This window comes from Caretta caretta, chromosome 2, assembly GCF_965140235.1.
Source record: "Caretta caretta isolate rCarCar2 chromosome 2, rCarCar1.hap1, whole genome shotgun sequence".
NCBI lineage: Eukaryota > Metazoa > Chordata > Testudines > Cheloniidae > Caretta > Caretta caretta.
Genome location: NC_134207.1, coordinates 91,424,228 through 91,450,965, shown reverse-complemented (window position 1 = coordinate 91,450,965; position 26,738 = coordinate 91,424,228). Strand labels below are relative to the sequence as shown.

The window sequence follows — 26,738 nt, the reverse complement described above, 5'->3', positions numbered from 1 at the left end:
ACAACCAAGCAAAACGAATATTTCAGTTATCTTGAATTCACATCCATACTGGTTAATATATTAATAGCATTTAAAACATATTAGATGCTTATGAAGGTGTGGGGGAAATTGCTGTTAACCTTGCTGTTGAACCTGACCCCATCCCACTCTGTGACAAGATCTATGCACTATATGCAGCATAGGCAAGAGCAGTAATGCAAGAGGCCTATAGGCCAGCATCCTGTAAGACTTCGCTTAAGCTAAGAGCATTTGCATATGCTGGGCCGTGGTATTTTGACCCAGATAACGAACTAGGCCAACCTCTAGCCTAGCTCAAGGCCCTAGCTGTTCATTATATGCAACGCCCACCCCCAGTTATGAAACTGTTTACTTTGGCTCCTTATAAGGCTTTATTAACAATGCCTGAGTGATAAAAAAAAATTAAGGAAATGTATCATTTGACTTGAATGTAAAAAAACTATACAAGACTGGTATTATAGGGGCAGGACAGAGAGAGAGGAGGGTGGCACCTGCATGTGGCCATCTCTGTGTCCTTCTCCCTGCATGCTTGTACTAAAATAAAAGGACCTCAGACTGTTTGAACCAAACAGATGGTGTGACTCGTTTTCCACAACAAAGGGAACAAGTTTAAAATATAGATTTTATAGATTAACCCTCTGCTACCAAATCACTAACCCTAGGCACCAGAGTGTTAACATTTTCTAAAAACGTCACAGTAAAGCTATAGAGAAATATTCTACTAAAGTAATAGAGAAATATTGGAGGTTATTTATCCATCTTGTACATTTTTCATACAAATTGCTGTATCTGAACTGACCAACTGATCATCCAAACCAGAATCCTACTTCTGACAGTGGCCTATATGGTACCTGATGAGTCAGGAGAAGTAAACCCCATTCTGCCACAATAATGCACGAGACTATTATTGTGACACACACCACTCGGATTTGTGCTAAAAATTCTTCCTGACCTAGTCTGACAATTTCCTCACACCCGGGAGCATAAAGATAGATAGATCAAGTCTTGTAATTTCTCATGATCTTACGTTGCATTTCATTTTTACTTATCAATTAGAAACCTATTCAGATTGCTGGCTAGATACCATGTCTGTCATTTGCAGAGACTGCAACACCAGTGTAATCTAAAAGAATGTTACAATTAGATTAGATACAGAAACTGTGGTAGCTGTTAAAATATCTAATTATACACTTATCATACAATACAACCTTATAACTTCACACCTTGGTAAATGGCAAACTCCAAATTTCATATACTACTCTCCCTCCAGATTTTGGAGTTGCCTGAAATGATGCCCTGCAAGATTCTGTGGCTGTATTAGGGATGGGAACAAGAAATGTGACATCATGCTGTCAGCTGGACCTATCATGAAGCCCCATGTCATGCACTAACCCTGACCCAAACAGTGGCTAAAGTTCTTAAACAGGGCTACTTGCTTATAACTGGGTGCAGTCCCACTGGACTTGTTTTCAGGAGACGACTCTTTGAAGAGCCGCTGCCTGTATGCTCTTGTGGTATTGAGACTTGTGCCGTGAACGTGCATGAAGTTGGTTGCTGCTACTGCTACCATACTGCTGTGATGAACGGACATCCTCAGTGTATCTGCTCCCACCTGAGGGGGAGATGGAGCTGAAATATGAGAACATCCTGATCTTCCCCACTCAAACATAGCGATGGCAGAACTGGGTTTCACTCACTTCCTTAGCTTAACACTACAGGAATACAGAAGTGGTGGCTGCTGACCTTTCCAAAGCCCTTCTCACTCCCTGCCTGAATCTGTAAGTTCTGGTGGACCATCTGGCCTGTCGGCTTCTTGTTCAATTTTATGATCCTATTAGAATACTGAGAAACTGATGTAGCCTTGTCTGTGCAGCAGCAACGTACTGTAAGTGCAACAGCCCCGCGCCAGGGCCATAGATGGTGTTGCGGAGGGGTTAGTGCAGTTGGTGGTGCTTCAAGATTGGTTACCAGGGAACATTCTGGTCCTGTCTTGACATTTTCTAAACAAAAAAAAATCTAAATACTTAGCAATGGGGGCTTCTCATTAGTGAGTTATCACTGTATGCACTTAAGTACATATTCATTGGCAACTTAAAGTGGCAAAGTGCTTTTCAATCAGTAAGGAAAGGTATTTTATTTGAAATTTCTGTAAGTTGCTACAGAGATGTTAATAATAACACATAGAAAAAGTACTTGACTGAGCCTTTTAAATTATTAGCTAATGTTTAAGTAATTAATGCTTGAACAATGTATAGAAAAATGTAAGTGCTAAATACTAATTTTGTTGTTATTGACTACATTAATGCTCCAGAAAGAGATTTATTTTTACCTATTGTTCCAGATGCTTTTGAAGAGATCCAGGGATTCCCGTAGTCTGTTTGTGTTATTGTCTTCCCTTATTACCATGTTGTAGCTGCTACAGGCCACAACAAAGATTATAGCAGTGACATCTTGGTGGAACACACAGAAGAAAAAATAAAGAGAACAGAATGTTTCATTTACCCCAAACAAGCTCAGCATTGTAATATTTTAATGCAGCCTCACAAGGGCGCCACACAACTCCGTCTGCAGTGTGTACTCTAATTTATGTTGGAAGAAATGATATGTGATGTTGGGTTCCTTTATTAATGTCACATGGTGATGTGCAGTTTTAATCTATGTTCAGATGAGACTGTTTCGCTTTAAACACCTCATTTGGTGAGGGAAACTTAAGAGGAGAAGAGGTAGTGAACTGCTAAAATAATACAAAATACACAGATGGTTTTTTGAAAAAAGGGACCAGCTTATTTAAATTTAGTGTAAAACAAAATTTAAAGAACAGTACAGAAACTCTCCCAGCAGAGAATAGATTCAAGATTAAAATGTGGTGCAGACTTACCATTAAAACATTGGATCCATTTTCTTCTTTCGTCTCTCTGGCCACCTACATCAAACATGCTGTTAAAAAGCCATAGGGTGTTATATCATTTGTGTGCACTAGGAAAATCACACGAAGCATGCAGGGTTAGGGTTCAGTCTGACAGACCCAAGGGCAATAGCAAAGAAATACGGCCTGAAGGGGAAGAGAGCTCCTGAAATTGCGTTACCCTGTCATGCAGATGTAACAATTCCATCTCCCCTGCCCTGTTGGGAGAATTCCACTGAATTTCTACAGAAACACACTTTTCTCTGCAGGAGAAATAGATTTTTAAGCCTTTGAAACTATATGTGGATGAGGTTTTGTGAGAGACCCTTTTATAGGTTTGGCGTCAAAATGTTTGCACCTACCATGCTCTAACAGACACAAGTTTCAGAATATTTCCAAAACTTGGTGGAGATGTTACAATTCAGAGGCACAATACTGATAAAATATTTTGGTGAAAAATAATAACTACAAGCAGTCTGATGATGCGTATGAAAAAAAATTATGTGTGTTTTAATAGGGAAACAATATTAACCAGTGGTGGGCAACCTGCGGCCCGTGGGGCACATGCGGCCCATCAGGGTAATCTGATTGCCGGCCACGAGACATTTTGCTGACGTTGATCGTCCGGAGGCACGGCCCCCCGCAGCTCCCAGTGGCCGCGGTTCGCCATTCCCGGCCAATGGGAGCTGCAGGAAGCGGCAGCCAGCACATCGCCTGCTGCTTCTCGCAGCTCCCACTGACTGGCAACAGCGAATCGTGGCCACTGGGAGCTGCGGGGGGCTGTGCCTCCGGACGATCAAAGTCAGCAAAATGTCTCGTGGCCCGCAATCAGATTATCCTGATGGGCCGCAGGTTGCCCTCCACTGATATAAAACCTCAAAATCCATAGATTACAGCTGTTCAGAACAAGAACAAACTTATTTCTTTGGGCCCAATTCTTCAAACCCTTACTGATGCAAATATTCCCAATGAAGTCTGCATCAACTCCAAAGAAAGTAAAGAAAGTACTGTGCAAATTGACAAGGTTACATAAACATGAAATGAAATAATAAGCAACATCCACCACAGATACACCCTAAGATAGAGAGATACTAGGGGACACTACTACAGTTTTAAGCTCTCTTTTCCGTTTGAGTAAAAGCCAATTACATTACGTCCTATAAAGACAAAGAAGTTGGAAGACCTACAATAGCTATAATATAAAAGGTGTGAGGTAGGGACATCTGAATCAAGTGGTTCAAAATAAGTACAATAACCATAAATTGTTGCTAATACACTTACTGAAAATTTACTTTATCTACTTGAAATCTTGTTTCAAAAATCCCTGATGTCAAAACTCTGCATCTTAATAGATCCTGGAAATAAGAAAATAGACACAGATGAATGACATTTTTACCCCCTTATTTTGATTTGAAAAGCATGGAATACTCCTTTTAATTAAAATAAACAACAAGGATTTTCATCTAAGTAAAATCTGTCTTGTTTATAAGCATTTACCTGCAAATTCACATCATCAGTATGCAAATAAAATAACATAACTAGATCTGCCCACAATCTTGATTTTGTAGAAGCAGGGGGATGTCGGATGTTTTCGTCCACTAAACACGTACTGAAGTCTGTTACTGATGATTGTATAAAGTTGCACATGTGAAATGGATAATTAATTTTAAATTATATAAAAATAAGTTTAAAATGTTAGGTTGCAAAGTCAAGCACTCACAAGTTAGGGAATGCCAGATTTACAGTTGCTTATGCAACCTTAATTCTGCCCCCTTATGCCCTGAATGAGATGAGTCCTAGGGAAAAATAGTATGTGATAATGTGATTAAAGATTGTATCATAATTAACAAAGGAGCAGAATTAAGGTTATATGCACAGCTGCAAACCTGGCATTTCCTATCTTTTGAGTACTACTTAACTTTAAAACATAAATAATATTCTTAACATAGTTTTTAACATAATTTCCTAGGGTTTTTTTTTTAAAGGAAAAATACTTTAAAATTCTACTGTGTGCAAGAGAAGTTAACTCACCTTGCGCAGTAACTGAAGTTCTTCGAGATGTGGGTCCCTATGGGTGTTCCACTTCAGGTGATGGTGTGTTCTGGCACTGTTGATCGGAGATTTTTGGTAGCAGTGCCTGGTCAGGCCGCATGTGTGCAGCAGCTGTCTTGCGGCCGTTGGAGTCTTGGTCAGCGTGCGCACGGCCTGCACCCCTTGGTTCCTTCTCTACCGTAGAGTCCTCGTAGTGCCCTCCAAAGTGGAGGGGAGAAGGGTAGGTAGTGGAGTACCCCCAGGGACCCACATCTCAAAGAACCTCAGTTACTGCACAAGGTGAGTAACCTTCTCTTCTTCGAGTGTTGTCCCTGTGGGTGCTCCACTTCAGGTGAATGTAGAGCAGTACCCATTATGGTCGGGGGGACTTTGGAGTTATGTGCATTGTAGTAGTAGAGAGGACTGTGAGGCCTAGTATGGCATTTGCCCTAGAGTCTTGAGTGATGGCATAGTGGTTAGCAAAGGTATGCTCTGATGCCCATGTGGTGGTTTTGCAAATTTCCACAATGGGTACGTTGTCTAGGGATACCATAAATGTTGCCATGGCCCCAATAGAATGGGATCTAATCCCAGTAGGGAGTTGTATGTTGTGTGTTTGATAACACAGACAGATGCAATTGGATATCCAGTTGGAAAGGCATTGTTTGGATATAGCAGCACCTTCGGATCATTCTGTTGTTGAAATGAACAGTCTTGGGGATTTATGAAAAGGTTTTGTTCTGTTTAAGTAGAAGGTTATAGCCCTCCTAACATCCACGGTGTGCAATGAAGCCTCTTGTGAGGTTTTGTGTGGTTTAGGGTAGAATGTAGGGAGATGAATAGGTTGGTTGATATGGAAGGTAGATGCTACTTTGGGGGGGAATTTTGGATGGGGTCGAAGTGTGACCTTATCTAGCGGATGTGATGGCCACTAAGAATGCCACCTTCATTGACATGTGTTGTAAGGAGCAGGTGACAAGTGGCTCAAACGTGGGTATCATGAGTCCCTTGAGGACTAGATTCAGATCCCATGTGGATGTGGGAGAGTGTACTTTGGGGTAAAGGTTCAGGAGCCCAACTAAGAAGCGTTTCATGATTAGATGTATAAATGTCAAGAACCCATCAATCTTGTCATGGAAGGCGTTAACTGCCTCGAGATGGACTCTGATAGAGCTTAGGGATAGGCCTGAGTTCTTGAGCTCTAGAAAATAGTCTAGCACAATGGGTAAGGGCATAGTGCAGGGAGTGAGGTGTTTGTCAAGTCTCCATGTGGAAAAGCTTTTCCATTTTTGTAAGTAGGTCTTGTGCGTGGATTCATGTCTGCTGTTCAGTAACACGTGTTTGACTTGTTCTGAACAGGTTAACTCATGTAAGTGGAACCATGCAGCAGCCACACCTTCAGATGGAGCTTCTCCGGTTGCGCATGGATGATGTGGCCGTTGGCCTGTGACAGGAGGTCTGGCCTCATCGGGAGGATCTGTGGAGGACAAACTGACATGCAGAAGCTAAGGGTACTAGGTCTGTCTAGGCCACGCTGGAGCAATCATGATGATCCTGGCCTTTTTGTCCCTAATTTTGCGTAGGACTCTGTGTATCAGAGGTATGGGGGGGAATGCATACATAACTGTATTGGCCCTACTGAGTCGGAAAGCATCCCCCAGAGATCAGGAACTGAGTCCCACCATGGAACAGAACAGTGGGTTTTTGTGGTTTTGTGCTGTGGTGAATAGGCCGTCAGAGGGGAATCCCCATTGGTAGAAGAACTGCTGTAAGACCATATGGTTCAATTCCCACTCGTGCTCCTGAGAAAAGTGTCTGCTTAATGTGCTGGACGTGGTATTTTGACATCCCGGGAGGTAGGAAGCTGAGATGTCGATGTGGTGCCTCATGGCCTCAGTGCAGAGGGAATGAGAACGAGTCTCCCCTTGTCTGTTGATGTAAAACATGCACGCTACATTATCTGTCATCACTCTTATTGATTCATTTCTTATTAGAGGCAGGAAATGAAGGCAGGCTTTCTCACCGCTCTGAGTTCCAGTAAGTTTATGTGTAGGCATGTCTCTGGTGGTGACCACCTGCCTTGTGTGGTGATCCTGTTGTGCCCCCCAGACCAGGAGGGAGGCATCTGTTGTGATCATGATTGACGGTGGTGTTTGTTGGAAGGGAATACCCGCACACAGGTTTTCTGGTTTGGTCCACCGCTGTAGGGATTCTAGGACCTTGGGAGGTGGTGTAACAAGCTTTTTCAGGCTATATTTGGTGGATTTGTACACCGAACTCAGCCAGACTTGGAGAAACTGCATATGTAGTCTGGCATGCTTTACCATGAATGTGGTGGCGGCCATGTGTCCTAATAGTTGTAAGCAGGTCCTTGCCTCAATTTGCAGGCATATGGAGACGTTGTCTACCAGATGTTTTATAGCCAGATATCTGGTATGGGGTGAAAAGCTCTGGCTTGAACTGAGTCAAGGTGTGCCCCAATGAAGTCTAACTGCTGTGTGGGTACTAATGTTGACTTCTGCACATTCAGTTGAAGTCCTAGTTTTTGGAAGAGATGGATGGTGAGTTGCGTGCTTGTTTCTGTCTCTGTGAACATGCATCCTTTGAGGAGACAATCGTCCAGGTATGGGAAAAATATGATCCCTTGTTTGCATTGATATGCCGCAACTACTGCAAGGATTTTGGAGAAGACTCTCAATGTGGTGGACAGTCTGAATGGGAGCACTCTGTATTGCAAATGATTGTGTCCCACCATGAATTGGAGGTATCGTCTGTGAGCTGGGTGTATAGTGATGTGAAAGTATGCGTCTTGTCGGTTGAGGGCTGAAAACCAGTCCCCTTGCTCCAGCGCTGGGATTATTGTGCCTAAGGTGACCATCTTGGATTTTTGGGAGCATGCAAATTTGTTGAGTTTTCTGAGGTCTAGTATCGGGCGCCATCCCCCACTTTTCTTCTGGGTCAGGAAGTAGTGTGAAAAAAACCCTTCCCACTGTATTGTGTCAGTACTGGTTCCACGGCACCCAGCTGGAGATGATCTACCTCCAGCCTTAGAAACTGCTCATGAGAGGGGTCCCTGAAGAGGGACAGGGAGGCAGGAGGGTAGTGGAGCAAGAAGTAAAGGGGATGGAATTGCACTATTTCTAAGACCCAGTGGTCTTGAGCGATGTGCTCCCATGCCTGGTAAAAATGTCGCAGGCGGTGGCCAAATGGGCAGATAGGCACTGGTGTCATGGGGAGGTCATTCAAACCCGCGACCAAACCTTCAAAACTGCGGTTTGTTTCCAGTGGGTTGAGGTGCTGATTGCTGTGGTTGTGCCTGCCGGCACCAAGGTGGTCTGTTCCTTTGTTTGCCCACGTCATATGGTCTGGGTTGAGGGCAGGTATATGGATGAACTGGTAGGGCTGGTATCTCTTCCTCTTCTGAGGCAGGGTGTATATGCCGAGCGTGCGTAAGGTCGCATGTGAGTCCTTCATAGTGTGGAGAACTTCATCTGTTTTGGCAGAGAATAGTTGTCCTTGTCAAAAGGTAGATCCTTTATCTTCAATTGCAGTTCCCTGGTACATCCAAGGACGAGAACCAGGAAGCTCTACACATGACGATAGCCATGGCAGTGGTACGGGCGGCTTTATTGGCCATGTCCAGGGCTGCTTGTAAGACAGTTCTTGAGACCAGCTGTCCTTCAACAAGTATGGTCTTGAGTTGTGCCTTCTTGTCCTCAGGGAGGTCAGTGGTAAATTCGAAGAGTTTGGCATAATTATTGTGATCATATTTTGCCAGGAGAGCGCTGTAATTGGCAATACGAAATTGCAAGGTGGAAGGGGTGTATACCTTGGGGCCCAAAAGGTCCAGCGTTTGTGGTCTTTATCCTGTGGTGTTGACCTGTGTTGTGTTTGTTTGTCCCTATAATTTGCAGCTTCCACCACAAGAGAATTTGGTTGCAGGTAGGAAAAAAGAAAATCCATGCCTTTTGCAGACACGTAATATTTCCTGTCTGCCCTTTTGCACGTCGGGGGAGAGTGGGGAGGAAAGCAGTGGCTGGTGTCTGCCATACTGTCTCCGCCGTCTCTAGAATCGCCTCATTTATGGGGATGGCGATATTTGCAGTAGAGGATGGCTGTAGTATCTTCAGCAACTTGTGCTGGTTCTCCTGGACCTCCTCTAGGGGAATGTCCTGGCTAATACCTATTCTTTTAAACAATTCCTGGAATTGCTTGAAATCGTCTGCCAGCGTTGGAGGAGGCGGCAGATGGCCTCGTCGGGGGGAAGAGGAGGAGTTATATGCGGGCACGTCCTTGGTACCTGTTTCCTCCTGTAGTTCTTTGGTGGCCTCAGAAGAGATGACCAATGTTGTAGATAGCAGAGATGTCAGTGGAGAGCATAATTCTCCTCTTGGTGGTGAAGAGGTTTGTGTGTAGTGGGCCTTGTATGCTGTCCATGGGTCCCACAGAGGCCACTGCCTGGGAAAACCCATGGGAGGGCACATCCAAGACTGTCCATACCATGGGTAAGGTGGTTGCCTGTGATAGTCCTTTGGTTTTAGTGAGCCCCCAGTTCCCCTTCTATGAAGTATGGGGGAGTAGTGTGGGGAGAAGACTCCTTTGTCCTGCTCCTCATTTGCGCTGTTGCTGAACATCGATGGTGCTGTGGGAGAGTAATAATTGGTGAGCGGTCGGTGCCAAGGAGAGGAGATTGTGACATGGATGCCACAGTAATGTCCTTTTGGGTTAAGAATTGCTGAGGTGCCAGTGGTTATGGTGGACTTTTGGTCATCCTTGTCAGATCTTGGTTGGAGCGACTGCTCCATAAGAATCATCTTAAGATGGAGATCCCAGTCACAACAGGTTCTTGCCTTGAGGTTGTTCCAGTGAATGCACTTAGACGGTATGTGTGCTTCACCAAGGCACCTCATGCACTGAGAGTGCCTATCAGACCTTGACATTGCTTCATGACAAGAGCCACATCTCTTGAAGCCAGGGGAGCCTGGCATTTTTAAGGAAAGTTTGTGTCCCTGAGGGAGACACGAACAAGGGGGAGAACTGAAATGAGTTTTTTAATTTTTTTTTTTTTTTGCTGCTAACAACTATCTAACTAACTATACTAGAACTGGGAATATCTAACAGGTATTTCTATCTATTTAACTATATGAAGAGGAGAAGATGTCGCACAGTTCCGAGCTCCATCTTCAGCTGAGGACAGTTGAGAAGGAACTGAGGGGCGCGGGTCACGTGCGTGCTGCCTGAGACTCCAACGACCGTGATACATCTGCTGTGCACGTGCGGCCCAACCAGGCACTGTTACCAAAAATCTTCAATCAACGGCACTGGGATGCACCATGACCTGAAGTGAGAAACCCCAGGGACAGCACTCGAAGAAGAACTGTACAACCTTATCCTTATCATCAGGGTTTGAACCCTGAACCTTCCAATACTGCAGCTCAGACTGCTATGACTTGAGCTACAGAACTAACTACAGTAGCTGGCAGCAGAAGATGGCGGTTTTCTCAGAGGTGGGAAGAAGCCTGGTCTACCTCTCTCTCCTTCTCTTCTTCCTGCCTAGGAGTCGGGAGAACTCCTGTCCCATGTGCTGCCCTAGGAAGATGGCATGAGTTGCTGTGGCCAGGGACTGGTTGGAGCAAGCCTGGCCCAGCTCTCTCACTCCCCATCACCTTATGAGTTAAGAGAGCTTCAAGCCCACTTGTACTTCTACAAGCTGGAGAGGGGAGGGAAATGGGCGACTGGGGCTGTGTACTGAGTCTGGAGAGGGGAGCCCAACCTGGTCTCTTTCTCTCCCCTCCAACAGCCACCACTACAGGTGCTCTGAGTAGTTATCAGTAAGGCTATGTTTTAGTCATGGGTATTTTTAGTAAAAGTCATGGACAGCCACGGGCAGTAAACAAAAAAATTCACAGCCTGTGACCTGTCAGTGACTTTTACTATATACCCCTAACTAACCTGCTCGGGGGCGGGGGGGCAGTCTGGGGGCACCATGGATGCTGGGGGAGGTGTCCAGGCAGCAGCATGTGGCCTGGGACCCCGATGGTGCTGGGGGTATGGGGGTGTTGGTGGGGCTGACAGGGGTTCCCTAACCGGCTCCGCATGTCCCTGCAGCTGCTAGGTGGCGGAGGGGCCAGAATGCTCCACGTGCTGCTCCCACCACAAGCACCAGTTGCGCCGCTCCCATTGGCCATGAACTGCAGGGGGTGCAGCCTACGGGCATGGGCAGCATGCGGACCCAGCCCCCGGCCCTTCCTCCACCTAAGAGCTTCAGGGCTATGCCAGTGGGTGCTGTGGAGCCCCCCCCCCGCACCCGCCAACCCCTCAAGGCAGCCCCTGAGCCAACACCGGCCACTGCAGAAGTCACAGAGGTCACGGAATCCATGTCTTCTGTGACCTCCGTGACAGACTCGCAGCCCTAGTTATCAGACACTTCCCAGTAGAGCAGCTGCCAACATTTTCCTGAGGAATGCAAGTAATAGAAGAGAAATGATGATTTTTATAAATTATCTCTCAGAAAAACCTGAGTGAAATTTCAGGGGATAAAGACACTTGTCTTGCCCAAAGAAAGCCTTTCTCCCTTCCAAATATCAAAGGCCTTCCGCAAACAATGGAGGTGTGAGAACCGCTCAAATAAAAAAAAACCCCGGAACATAACTTTCTACTTTATATACTAGCAAGCATTAGGCAACCTAAACATAGGAGTCCCTACCAACTCCAGCTATAATAAAGGCATCAAGAATGACAGCATAGTGTGCAGAAAGGCTCTAGAGGAACGAATGGGCCTAAGGAGATGGTGAAACCAAAGAGTGAGGCTCCCTCTTTGCCTATTTCTTCCCAGTTGCACGAGGAAGCTTGAGGCAGAAGTCAGGTCATGATTCTAGGAATGAGTCTTTAAGTCTTATGAAGGCTAACCTGCTCTGAAACCACCTTCCAGCTGCAAAGTCATCATCTTCTCAGATAGGTTTAGTAACCTTGTCATAAATATAAAGGGAAGGGTAAACCCCTTTGAAATCCCTCCTGGCCAGGGGAAAGCTCCTCTCACCTGTAAAGGGTTAAGAAGCTAAAGGTAACCTCGCTGGCACCTGACCAAAATGACCAATGAGGAGAGAAGATACTTTCAAAAGCTGGGAGGAGGGAGAGAAACAAAGGGTCTGTGTCTGTCTGTATGCTGGGTCTTTGCCGGGGATAGACCAGGAATGGAATCTTAGAACTTTTAGTAAGTAATCTAGCTAGGTATGTGTTAGATTATGATTTCTTTAAATGGCTGAGAAAAGAATTGTGCTGAATAGAATAACTATTTCTGTCTGTGTATCTTTTTTGTAACTTAAGGTTTTGCCTAGAGGGGTTCTCTATGTTTTTGAATCTAATTACCCTGTAAGATATCTACCATCCTGATTTTACAGGGGGGATTTCTTTATTTCTATTTTTTATTAAAAGTCTTCTTGTAAAAAACTGAATGCTTTTTCATTGTTCTCAGATCCAAGGATTTGGGTCTGTGGTCACCTATGCAAATTGGGGAGGCTTTTTATCCAACATTTCCCAGGAAAGGGGGGGTGCAAGTGTTGGGAGGATTGTTCATTGTTCTTAAGATCCAAGGGGCTGGGTCTGTAGTCATCTAGGCAAATTGGTGAGGCTTTTTACCAAACCTTGTCCAGGAAGTGGGGTGCAAGGTTTTGGGAAGTATTTTGGGGGGAAGGACGCGTCCAAACAGCTCTTCCCCAGTAACCAGTATTAGTTTGGTGGTGGTAGCGGCCAGTCCAAGGACAACGGGTGGAATATTTTGTACCTTGGGGAAGTTTTGACCTAAGCTGGTAAAGATAAGCTTAGGAGGTTTTTCATGCAGGTCCCCATATCTGTACCCTAGAGTTCAGAGTGGGGGAGGAACCTTGACAAACCTGTTGTTTGCATATTCCATTTCTAATTTGTATTCATTCTGCTGTATGACTTTTGCCTTGTGAATATTGTTTACAAACACTATAGTTATAATTAAGGCTCTGTTTATGTCATGGAGGTCATGGAAGTCACAAAATCCGTGATTTCCAGAGACCTCCCCTGACATTCTCTGCTTCAGCCCCAGGGGCTGCGGGACTCCCACAGTATTCTTGTCAGCAAGTTAAGGAAGTATGGGCTGGATGAATGCACTACAAGGTGGGTAGAAAGCTGGCTAGATTGTCGGGCTCAACGGGTAGTGATCAATGGCTCCATGTCTAGTTGGCAGCCGGTATCAAGTGGTGTGCCCCAAGGGTCGGTCCTGGGGCCGGTTTTGTTCAATATCTTCATAAATGATCTGGAGGATGGTGTGGATTGCACTCTCAGCAAATTTGCGGATGATACTAAACTGGGAGGAGTGGTAGATACGCTGGAGGGGAGGGATAGGATACAGAGGGACCTAGACAAATTGGAGGATTGGGCCAAAAGAAATCTGATGAGGTTCAATAAGGATAAGTGCAGGGTCCTGCACTTAGGACGGAAGAACCCAATGCACAGCTACAGACTAGGGACCGAATGGCTAGGCAGCAGTTCTGCGGAAAAGGTCCTAGGGGTGACAGTGGACGAGAAGCTGGATATGAGTCAGCAGTGTGCCCTTGTTGCCAAGAAGGCCAATGGCATTTTGGGATGTATAAGTAGGGGCATAGCGAGCAGATCGAGGGACGTGATCGTTCCCCTCTATTCGACATTGGTGAGGCCTCATCTGGAGTACTGTGTCCAGTTTTGGGCCCCACACTTCAAGAAGGATGTGGATAAATTGGAGAGAGTCCAGCGAAGGGCAACAAAAATGATTAGGGGTCTGGAACATATGAGTTATGAGGAGAGGCTGAGGGAGCTGGGATTGTTTAGCCTGCAGAAGAGAAGAATGAGGGGGGATTTGATAGCTGTTTTCAACTACCTGAAAGGGGGTTCCAAAGAGGATGGCTCTAGACTGTTCTCAATGGTATCAGATGACAGAACGAGGAGTAATGGTCTCAAGTTACAGTGGGGGAGGTTTAGATTGGATATTAGGAAAAACTTTTTCACTATGAGGGTGGTGAAACACTGGAATGCGTTACCTAGGGAGGTGGTAGAATCTCCTTCCTTAGAGGTTTTTAAGGTCAGGCTTGACAAAGCCCTGGCTGGGATGATTTAACTGGGAATTGGTCCTGCTTTGAGCAGGGGGTTGGACTAGATGACCTTCTGGGGTCCCTTCCAACCCTTATATTCTATGATTCTATGATTCTATGACTCTGGAACTAGCAGCCAGCGGGGCCCTGGCAGGGTTCCAGTGACAGGCCTCAGGGCGACCCCTGCAAGGTTCCAGCGACAGGTAACAGACTCCTGAGGGGGCCTCCTCAGGGTTTCAGCAACGGGAAACAGCCTCGTGCAGAGGGGAGGGGGGAACCTCAGGTGAGTGGCTGGGGGTGTCCCGTTTTCTTTTGGGGAAATATTGCCACCCTGCAGCTTCCAGCTGCTGCGGGCCGAGGGGGAACCCCACAGCTCCCAATCACCACGGTGGCAGGGGAAACCATGGAGCCGCAGCAGCAAAAGCCACAGACAGGTCACGGCTTCCATGAATTTTTATTTATTGCCCGTGACCTGTCCGTGACTTTTACTAAAAATAACCATGACAAAATCTTAGCCTTAGTTATAATTCCTTTGCACTGCCGCATATCTCTTGGAGCATTTGGATAATCTTGTGGTTAAGGCCCTCAACCACAGGAGACCTGGATTCCATTCCTCGCTCTGCCATAGACTTCCTGTGTGACCTTTGGTAAGTCCATTAATCTCTCTGTGCCTCAGTTACCCAACTGTAAAATGAGACAATACTTTCTATCTCCCTTCCCACATATGCCTATTTAAGCTGCGAGCTTTCCAAAGCAGGACACTCTTTTACTATGTGTATGTAAGACCTATCTCAATGGGGCCCCTCCTATCAGTTGGGACCTGTAGATGCTACAATAATACGAATAATAAAACTATATAAATACTTTAGTCTACATCATTGGAGGGCTGAATGGACATAGCATCAAGGCATAGGCAAGAGGAGTATGTGATTGACAGGCAAATTTTTGGTACCCGTGCCAGAAGGCCTCTGGGTGCCATAACAAAATATAATGAAACAATTTAAAAATATGAGCGGCCTGCCTAACATAACTTTCAGTAGCTATAGGGAAGGAAGGTCACTCTGAAGACTGATCCTGAAATATAAAGTTTTAAAATTTAAATGCACATACACATATTCTTTAACCCCAAGTTCCAAGTGAATAAGCAACAAATTTGTTCTGGTTTCCCAGTGGTATAAATGATATAATAAATCCATATGATGCATCTGTGTCCCAACATGAAACTAGAGTCCGACCTATAGTCCCACAAACAAAGCTTAAATAAAAGTTAGAAGGCATTACCTATGGGACACAGGAGCTGGTTGGAGGCAAAGGGGAAGAAAAATAGAAATCCTTCCCCTTCTAGCATGTTTATGGCCTAGTGGATCTGCAGTGCAAAGTCATTAGATATGCTTCCACCAGAGCTGCTTCCTCCTACACTCTAGTGTAGGTAGCTACCACAGAGCTCTGGTTCTGCCACATGCAGAAGGCAGAGTCCCCAGTGCGTCACCGCTCTCCTGTTTGCCACCACCACAGTAGAAATTAAACATTTCTTTTACATATGGAGACCTGCCCAGGAAAGCCCGGGATTTCTCAGTTAGTGCCGAATGCTGTGGTTTGGGGGAGACAGAATGGGAAGTAGGGAGGAAGAACAGATGGATCATAGGAGTCAACAACAGAACTGATTGTATTAATCTAGTTGGTTCCACTGAAAGGACTCTCTGAACATATTTTGAAATGGAATATTTCACTATCTCCTTAGAGAGCTGGCTGAAGTACTGCACTGGATTCAAGAATTATGTGGTTTGCCATATTTCTAAGAAACATCAAAATCAGCAGTGATGAAAGTAATGTTTACATAAAGAATTCACGTAAAATGTGGTTCTAGTCTCTCCCCGCAAAGGAAATTATATTACAACAGAAATTATTAACTTTCAAGAATATGTACCCTAGTTCACACACTACCTCTTCAGTTTCACTCACCTGGTCTGTGGGTGTATAGTCAACCATACTGACGCTGTCAATTCTTTCCAGAAAGCTAGAATAAAACACACACAGAAAAAACACACTTAGAAAATCGTGAACTCTACAATCTCCGTTACCTTTTCAATTTTAGATTGCAGCACTTATAAAAAGATGGGTTCAAGGTTAAGGCCTAACAATTTACTTACTTTGATCAAGTATATATTTTCTGTCTGCAACACATCATTTACCCAGTCTGTGTTGCAATATTATGCTTTATACTTACCATCAGGCAATACCCACAAACAAGGCAAATGGGATCAAAATAAATATGAATTTCATAAAACTGCATTACATTAAAATGTTGGTTTAAATCCACACTTCCTCATATGAGATAATGCATCTATGCCACAAGAACATTGTCAATTTGTTCAAACCTAAAATTTAGGATTTGGTTAAAAAAATGGGGAGAGGAGTTTGTTTTGTTTTATAAACAAAACCCATTTAAAATAATATTAATTTTAATAATCTACTGTAAGGGGTTAGTATAACATAAGTAAGGAAATTAATTTTTTTTAAAGTGTCTGGGATTAATTAAAATGTGGGTCTCTTTCCCAGGTTTTTTGGAATTTTTTGTTTGTTTGTTTACTTGTTTGAGCCCAGATGTCTCATTTTCAGGGATTGCCTGAATGACTTAGAATCTGTTTTGAATTTCTGGATTGTTTTTTGGTGCACATGCTCTCACAGTGAATCCACCTCAGGGTATAAAGTTATCGTTACCAAGATTTCTCCCTGAATTAGGAAGTTTCCCCCCCATTTTTCTCATTTTTAAGGGTATGCATGTGGAATTTATTTAATTACAGTGGGGAATACGAAAACATGTTGAACTCTTGACTTTCAGAGTGACTCAAACAGATGGCTTCACACACTTTCTGGTTGCAAAAATACCCTTCCAAACCCTATTTGTACAGTACTTTGCCATGAAGACAAATTTAAAGAGAATGAAAGATACAGTGTGTGTATGTGTGTGTGTGTGTGTGCATGTGTGTGCCTGTGTGTATAATAAAAAATTACTTGCAGTAATTTTTTTTTGTTTTCCACTGCCATAACTGTAGATAACTGAGATATAATCATCAGGGAACTCCATGATCATGAGGTTATTTTTAAATGATATGTACATTAAAAATATCAAATATTTTGGGCAAAAACCCAGCAGTATAGTTTGTGCTTTAGTGAAACTAGCTACAGTGATCTGTACTGAAAAAAATACAGCATTGTACAGTGATCATCATCATCTTACTTTATCAAACATCAATCATATCATTAGTATCTAATAAGTCAATATTTGTTACTACTAGAGTTTGGCATAATCTCAGTGTCTTCACAGTATATTAACCTTTTAGTTTAGTACTAAGAAATTTCCCATGGTTTACGTTTTTTATAACTGAACATTTGTATGGTTTTCTCAAATGTAAAAAAACCCCCAAAACAAACACCCAATATTATTTTTGCAGAGAGAAAAATAATTCTTGAATAACCTGCATATAAATTACCTACTTGGTTAATTACCACAATATTAGATTATAGCTTTGACAACCAAATAAATGCACTACTTGTACACGTAATGGATTTCAGAAATGAGGAGATATGGAGCTGACATCATCTTACTAAACACACAGGCTCCCCTTCCATCACAACATTAAATACATTAACTTGATCTCTTTTTCTAAAATTGCTTTCCATAGAACATTAATTTCTATATTCCCCCAAGTACTTCTATTCATTGCCTCTTGTTGGAATTTACATTTTTCAGGTGTACATCATAGAATAGTAAAGATACAAGATGCAAAATTCAGATTTGATATGCTTAAAAGTTGAGAATTCACTCCACCTTATTAATCCTTTTATCAGCAATATCTGAATAATGAAAATGCAATAGAAAACCAGCAAAAGTTGATGATATAATCATTTTTTCCTCTTTGTACAGGTACAACCTACATAATATGTAAAGCTAAGTAAACAGAATGAATTTCTACTGTATTTTTGTATCTACAGAATTGACAAATCCTCTACTTGTGCATATTCTTGACAAACATTCATTCAATATTTTTGTCAAGCCTGCAATAAGTGTTCTACGTAAATCTGCATTGAAATGAAACATGTAGGCTTTCATGTGTGTCATGAAACTATAACACACTGTACACAGTTCAATTAGATTTATAACTTCACAAACCCATTTTTTAATTTATGAGTAATTCTGATTTATAATTGGCATAACACAGTATTTAGTTTCTTCTGTACACTTAGCACTTTATAACACAATTTTTAACGTATCTTGACATGGAACAATCTGCAATTTTATTTATTTATTTTTAAACTGGGATGCAGAAGGGGGGCAAGATTGATGAAAAGGTCATCAAGCCTCTATAAGTAAACTGGGTTAGTTCATTGTTGACTTAAAGCATGTTAAAATGGACTGGAGAAATAAAAAAAATAATCATTGCCTGACATTATTCTTTCTATCTATTAATATGTCTATCTGTAGTTTTATAAATATCCTTAGTGAGTTTCCTAGGAAACTCAGCTGACAGTTTGACAAGCAATCTCTAAATTTTATATCATGCAAGCTGTGAATACAAAAGTGCAGGTTTCAGACTTGCATAGATAGGAACTATCAATAGGTATTATTCCTTCTAAAAAAGCATGGCAATTTGAGCAACTGTAGCGGCCAGGCAAATATTTTTGAAAAAAGGATTAACAAATACTTAGTAACAGTAGGTAGTCATACATCAAAATCCCTTTCTAACCAGGTGAATTATCAAGGGGAAATATTCAGCCAATTATTCCATATGGATAATCCTACAATAAACAAAATAAAAGGAAATTCATAGTCATAAGAATAAAATAAAAAATGAAAACCATACTACATTTGTGCAAGTGTATTTTGACACTTATTAGAATTGAAAGACTAAGATAAACTGCAAAGAGATGCAATAAACTGCATTCGATGAAGTGAGCTGTAGCTCACGAAAGCTTATGCTCAAATAAATTTGTTAGTCTCTAAGGTGCCACAAGTACTCCTTTTCTTTTTGCATTTACTGTGTAACTTTGAGTGATTCACTTGCACTCTACCCACTAATACATCTTCTAGGGTCTTGTCCTAACTTTCCAAACTCCTAGTTTCAAACAGCTGCAATTTAGAACAGGAAATCAACACCGAACCGACCATTTTCTTCGTTCCTCAAAATTACAATGCTCTGAAGTGTAGGAAGAGCAATATTCAATTCTGCATCTTCAACAAGTTTAAAGTCTGTTTTCCTGAGATCTTACAAAACTAGAAATGGGAGTTTTATACCACTGAAAAATAATGTTTCCTCAGATATTCTTTGGTGATAGCTACTGAAAGGGAGAACTAATAATTCCATCGCCTTTGGAATTTCTAGGCCTCCAGATCTTCAGAACTGAATTGCCTCTATTTATTGAGGTCTACAGAGGTAAAGGAGGATCACAAATCTATGATCATTCCAAGTAATGCAGCTGGAGAGCAGTAACTGTTTATACTTTTGATAGGTCAGTGAAGGCTTTGGAGACTCTTTGTTAGGAGAGAGAGGAGAGTCATAACTGTGGGACTCACATTCAGCCCTCTTATGGAGGGCAATTAATCCTGTATACATGCCACAGGCAGACATTATATGATTAGATTACCTATCTCAATTACCTATAGAACTTGAAACTGAGTTCTCTTGGGTAGCTGCTATGAGAGAAGATTCTGGAGATGGTAAAACTTTATTATAAAATGTCTGCTTGATCACAGTGTGGCTGTCCGTGCCCTTTACACCTGCTACGATCTCAAAGACACAAGATTAGAGTGTGTTTTTTTGGGGAATGCCCTAGTTTCCTTAATCCTACAAGTTCCCACTGATAGGCTTCAAGCAAACATGCACTGCGCTCCACTCCGTTTCCCAATAATCAAAGTGGAGTTTGGTAAAATATTCTATTGACAATGTACTAATCATTTAAAAAACCCCACTTTATGGCGTAATATTTAAATAGATAAGATTTTTTGTTTGTTTTGTGTTTAAGTGTTGCTAATATATAGTTTTAAAATTTTCCTTGTGCTCTTGGAGCATTCTAGTCCATCCTCAATAGGGTTGTGCAGTGGTTTCCCATGCAGTAAAGGGGATCAATAAAACAATGAACAGACTTTCAAATTGGGCAGAGGCAGGAAAACAGCATCTGTTTTTAATCCATTCTGGAGCCTGTAGCACTTACTGTAGCTAAAAAAGAATACAGTTTTACAGTTCCAACTGTTTAAGCAACCACAGAAGAAAATAACTCAGAGAGACAGAGAATATTACTAAATTTTGCATTTATTTATATAATATTTAAAACATAGTTATTGATAATTATACATTCGTGTTTTTACTATGTTGTCTAAGAGTGCTATTGGGAATAAACACGTCTAGTACTTCATTTTTGTACTCTAGAAGTATCAGATATCTATTTTAATACACACACGCACGCACACATGAGAGACTGAGAAGGTGGTTGCAAGTGAGCACAATACCTTAGCAAAGGGAGAGAAAAAAAGGCAAATGTCTTCTGGAAAGCTTTGAATGTATACAATGAATTTTAAGAGCAGATGAGACTGCCTGTAGAGGGCAGCATTTACTAAACCACACGCCCTTCTGTACCCAGGCAGACCCTCACTACAGGAGTTTCATACTGCAACCTCTTCACTGACAGAATATACATACGTTTTAGTTTAACAGCATGAGCTTCCACAGAAAAAAAGTGCAAAATTTAGTGTAAATGAAATTAGATTTTAATACAGAATGCTTGGGTTTAATTTAATAGCCCTTAACTTGTCAGAAGTGCACAATTTAAAACAGTCTGTTATTCTTCTATTGATAGGCAGGTGTAATAGACTCATTCTCTCACCGTGGAAACGATCAAATGGCCATAGCCTGTTGGAAACAGTGGGATCTGTCCAGAGGGTCAGGTAATTCTCTAATCTCATTCATTGATTTAACCCTTTTACTTCAGAGCATCTTGCCAGCTCTCCTCTTGGGGGAATACTTTATTGAAGAGTCTTACAACATGAGTGGAAGATAACAAGGGTAAGACTACTCCCTATCTCCAATAAGAAGGTGCTACAGGGCTCTAGAATTACTGCTGAGAAGGCTCTGACCCTCCCGATTTTATATTTGTGCTTTGTTACTTCTAGTGCACTGGACGATTGTAGCTGTCACAGTGGTACGGTCTTACCCATTGTAAGGCTTTATAGATCTGCATCAGAACCTTGAATTGGATTTGGTAGAGAACAGCAACACAGGATAGAGTTTAAGAACAGCGGTGTAGGTTGCAGATAGGTTCTCTTTATTTCATCTCACTTAGGCATTGGGCTACTGAGCTATGTACCTACTTGTAGTTTCTTCATGAACTTTTTGTCTCACCTCAGATAGAGTGAGTTACAATAGTGCAGCCTGAAGGTGAGAGAGTGTATGGATTTCTGCTACTGAAACATCAAGCACAAGGGATGCATGGGGAGTTATGCATCAGTATGCATAGGTGCTGGAACTAGGGGTGCTGGAGGTGCTGCCGCACCCCCTGGCTTGAAGTGGTTTCCATCATATACAGGGGTTTGCATTTTGGTTCAATGGTTCAGCACCCCCACTATATAGATTGTTCCAGCACCACTGTCAACGTGCATCAAGGGAAGAACAGATTTCTTAAACTCCTCACAAAGAAATCCCTTGATGATGAAACCTCTCTCAGCTCTGGTAGCTATGACATTTCACAGTCCTAACTAGCACATGAGAACGTGTAGTCTCTGTCATCTTATAAGTATGGTTATATCTACCATCAATCCCCACCTCCTGAAGCAAGTAGGGCTGAATTAAAAGGGTAAAAAGTTAAATCAATCTCATAATGCTTTTTCACCATTAATGAACTAAACCTCACAATATTCCTGTGAGGTATATAAATATTATTTAACACCACATTACAGAGAAGAAGGCAGATTCAGAGAGGTTAAAAGCAGTGGCATATTATTACTGAGAGGGGCCCATATGTAACCCAATCTCAGGGCCCCACCCCACAACAAATCAAAGGGCAGATGGTATTTAGAAATAGGCTTAATGAAGATGATGAAAAATACCTAAAACATGGGTAACTCCTATTACACAGAGTTTTGTTTTTTGTTATAAACATTACTAGGCATTCAGTTTAACCCTGCTTATTACTTGCCAAATTGCTTTTTCCCAGCTATGTACTCCAAGACATTAATGCAAAAAGGACTCACAGCTTTTGGCCAAAGCATTAACCTAAGCAAATACATTAAAAGTTATTCGAGAACAATAAATGTTTTAGATATGTTTTAAAGAACTTTGTTCCATTTAATAACAATGGTTTGGGTTTTTTTACATTGAAAGAACACACACACATACAAAGATCAAAGAGTATAACTTCTCCATCCACTTGCCCTCTCTTGACTCCCAAAATCTGTTGCAGCATTTCCTGTTGATGGCAGTGTTAATTTTGGGAAAAGCCTCGTTTCTTCCTAATTTAGCTAACTAACCACTTTTTAGCCCAACAGATGTTTTTGTTTTGTGAACCAATGAGAGGTTTTGGGGGATCACCATTAACCCTCTCAACATAAACACTGGCTAAGATTTAAACCTGGAAAACTGCCATTTACACAGGGATTAGCAGGCTCTGGCAGAATTAAGACGAAGATCTGTATCCCATTTCTCTACAGTACAGAACCACACTGAAAACCTTATTCATCTGCAATCCTGACGTGCATGATGATCCCAGAGAACAGGGAGGGAGAAGGGTGAAGAGCAAAAGGAGAAAATAGAGAGAAAGATAATTTCTGCTAAACTGGGTGGTAACACAAATTTCATTCCTAAAGGTCAAAATGATGGAGCTGTTCAAAACACAAACTAAGAGAGAAACAAAACTATTAACTGATGTTGATTAGATTTGTGCATATAGTACCCGATTCTCATGTCAATCACACCAGTGTAATTCTGTTGATTTCAGTGGAGTTACTTCTGATTTATACTGGCAGAGAGGAGATTCAGGCCCATAATCTTTATACATATACTGGTATATCCATATGACATGCACACAGAGATCTGATAACTATCATAACTATCCCTTGTGAAATACAAAGGCTACATACAGAACATTCTGCAATAATAATAGCCACTCTCAGTAGAGGGCCAAAAGATAATGAATCAAAAGAGTAAGATCATGTTGCATATCTAGAGCGCTTTGCAAACTTGAACTGACACATGATATACAGGGATCACTTCATCCACACTGTTGGAATGAAACAACTGTTTAACACCATACAGCAACACTGCACAACAGCTTAGGTCAGGAAGTGAAGAATACCGTAAGTGTACAGGGATTTAGATAGGCAGAATGTAATTACTCAATTAAAATTTGGCTGCAGTGTCTTTCATGTGTCTGAACAAATAATCAAGACCTTGGTTCTATGTCCCACCCCTGCAGTTTGCTTCTTCCAAAAAGAACTTTGACACTTATGTTCCTGGAAGCCAAACTAAGGACAAAAGTCTTATTAACATTTGGCATTGTCAGATGCATCTGATTTATAAACATCAGTTACATAGCAGAAACAATCTTCGGCCCACTCTTGTTTGGGAATGCAAAAAGTTGCTGGAAGGAGGTGAAAAGTAAGGAAAACTTCTCTCTGCAGGATGTTACAAGCTCAGCTTACAATTTTCTTTGAAAGCTTATCTTGGTACCTCTATGTATGAGATAAGCAAACTGAAAACTACTATCCTGTCAGATCATTTTAAGGCAGGAGTTTTGCCCATGTGGGAAAGGTAGAAAGATGATTTTAAATTCCTGGAGAGTGAGAACAGAGAAAGTGTGAAATTAATTCTCCCTGTGCGCAAGGACAAATGGGAAACTTGCGTGGCAGACATATACAGGCCATCTGAGAGGTGGCAGTGAAAAAACAATTCTATTCTCTGAGCTGCAACAGTGGCCATTTCCCTTCCGCACTGCGTAAGCATGGATCAGTGGCCCTTTCCTTGGCCCACCTCCAATGTTCTGCTCCCATAGTCTGTCTATTTTTATTCTCAGTTGTTTTTTTACAGAGGGCTCTCTGTGTACACTTCACCAGCAACCCGTTCCCATACAGGGATACTATACGGTTCAGCAACAAGGAGAAGAAGGGGATGTGGGTGAAATCCACCCAAAAGGAGAATGTTCCTTTGGGCTCTCTAAGGACACTGAAACCACTCACTGGTATTCATTTACAAAGGTGAGAAAACATCCCCCTGAAGATGGTCAAAGGCTCAGAACTTAAAAGTATGGGGAAATGTCTGGAATGGACATCCTTCATCCCAAAATATTCTAAAGCATTTCACCAAACTACACAAAGGAGTCACTTCACTCACCACTGAAGTACAGCCATCCCTCTTTGGGGAAGTAAAGGTGGAGCACAGCAACCCTGCTCATCAGTTTATAATGTTGGCCAGAATTTAACTGGACAGCTCCTCTCTTCTTTCAGATCGCACAGACCATCTCCCTCCCATCCCCAATCACAACATCCCTTTGCAACTATAGCAATTACTTACCTGTAAAAGTAATATCAGGAAAATATTTCAAGCATTCTCAGCGGTAGTTTAAGGTAGTTTAGCAGCTGGAAACAAGGACAATGGCCTGCACCATGAGGCACAGATCTAACAATGGAGATGCAAATATTAGGAGTGAGCACTAAGTGCCACAAAATGGTCTGTACATTTCCAAGTAAAGATGTTGAAAAATACTCATTGTTAAGTAATCGTTTAATCTTGCCCATTTTAGAACAGGATATATTTAACCACTGCATGTTTTTAAGCAGTCAGTCATGACATGCACGGCGCTGCTGAGTGATTATTTCATGCCTTAGGTAGTTAGCGTAAGGCAAGAAACCTGGCAATCAAGTAACTTCCATTACCTGAGAAACACAAAGCCTGCAGTTTTGTGCCTACTATAAGCAGAATACAGTGACCATGCCCAATTTGCTCTTAATGGTTCTAATTCCATTTCATTGTTAAAATAACTAAAACCACAGTAGGACTATAAAATCTAGTGCTCAATACTAGCATCACAATCGTACCCCACATGCTTCTTATCCTGGGCTGTGATACCAGTAATAAGAAATGGTACTAGGGTGGTAGAGAACACACAGGGCAGGTCTACACTACCACTTAAGGTCAATCTAACTTATGTTGCTCAGGGGTGTGAAAAAGACACCCCCCTGAGCAATGCAAGTTACAGCAACCTAAGCACTGTCCACACTGCCGCTATGTCAGCCAGAGATGCTCTCCGCCTCTCTTGGAGGTGGAGTAATTATGCCAACGGGAGAGCATGCTTTCATTGGCATAGAGTGTCTTCACCAGATAGTGGTGCAGCTGTGCTGATATAGTGCTTCTAGTGTACACCTGCCCTCGATGAGTGTTCCTTATCCCCCCATATCACTGCCTTTCTGCCCCTTCACACTGACACCTCTGGAGGGTAAGTTAGCAATATCCCCCATGGCATCGGTTATTAAAACAGCAATATAATTATGTTAGGTGGGCAGTAGTTATGTTACAGTTTGATTCCCACTTGCTTTCCTTTTTAAAAAAAATTGACATTATGTTTTTATTAGCTTTTAAAATCAATCACTTTCCCCCATCCCTATTTAGCAGCTACTATTTTGCAGGCCAAAGGCACTAGTTTAGGGAAAGTTAGAGGAATGTCAGCTAGTTTACACACTTATGTGCACACCTAGTCTAGGATGATGGGTACCCCTCAGCTGGGAACAGGGGTGTCCCCTACTCTGCAGGAGTAATGCTGCCAGTCCCATTGAGGCTTGTGGTAACTGTCTGTCTATTGGAGCCAATACAGAGTGGCATGGAAGCTGTGAAAGAGAGGGGCAAGGGCAACACTAAGCACCATGGCTCTGTGGCTGCAATGAGCTATTCATAAGTGAACCCCTGTGCCTATGTGGAGCCCCTTTGCAGTTAGCGGGGATCTGCTTGTGCTCAGCTCATTGCAGGATCATGACCTACATTAGCAACTTTTAGCGCTGAGCAACTCGGCAGGCTAAAGAATGTGTTTCATGGCACTACCATGATAAAAGCTGCAGCTTTCAATATTACAAAGCACTACTGCAGTGCAGCAAAGCTCTTTGTGTTAGAACATTTTAGAAGCTGTTGCTCCGTTGGTGGGGTGATGTTCTGAGTTGCTTTTAGGTCCTCAGCGGTGTGAATTTTTCACACTCCCGAGTGCCATAGCTATGCCAACCAAAACCCCATTGGTAATGCAGCTAGGTTGATGGAAGAATGCTGCCTTTGACCTACCTATCAAAGCACGGGGACTCTGGAGAGCCACAGCAATGAAAAAACCCCTTTCATTGCTCCAGTACGTGCAGCCACGAGCACTATAGCTTCAAAAGAGCTATAGCAGTGCCATTGTAGCACTCATTGCATAGAAATGGCCCCAAGTCACTGTTGTGATACTCTCGAAGGACCTGATTTTTCTTTCATGGAAGTCAATGTGAGCCTGATTCTGTTTACATGAAAGTATCTTGACACTGGTCTGGCAGATTAAAGGGCATTAAAGTGGGTGCAAATTTAATTTATACCCCTTTAAAGCACCCTTATAATGCCAGGGTGGTGTAAAGGGGCCTTAGTGCAAATGAGAATCAGACCTTGGGACTTTTTCATTAATTTAAATGA

General features: G+C 42.4%; 1 protein-coding gene across 3 annotated transcripts in view; it reads right to left on the bottom strand.

Moving 5' to 3' along the window:
- Positions 1 to 26,738, bottom strand: part of GNAL (G protein subunit alpha L) — a 340,721-nt gene that overhangs the window by 15,001 nt on the left and 298,982 nt on the right. For all 3 annotated transcript variants that reach the window (XM_048840218.2, XM_048840219.2, XM_048840220.2), the window contains exons 6-9: positions 16,012 to 16,066; positions 4,205 to 4,278; positions 2,897 to 2,955; positions 2,348 to 2,468 (exon numbers count right to left, since the gene is read on the bottom strand). In XM_048840218.2, the coding sequence (XP_048696175.1) occupies positions 2,348 to 2,468; positions 2,897 to 2,955; positions 4,205 to 4,278; positions 16,012 to 16,066 (309 nt within the window). The remainder of the gene's footprint in view (positions 1 to 2,347; positions 2,469 to 2,896; positions 2,956 to 4,204; positions 4,279 to 16,011; positions 16,067 to 26,738) is intronic.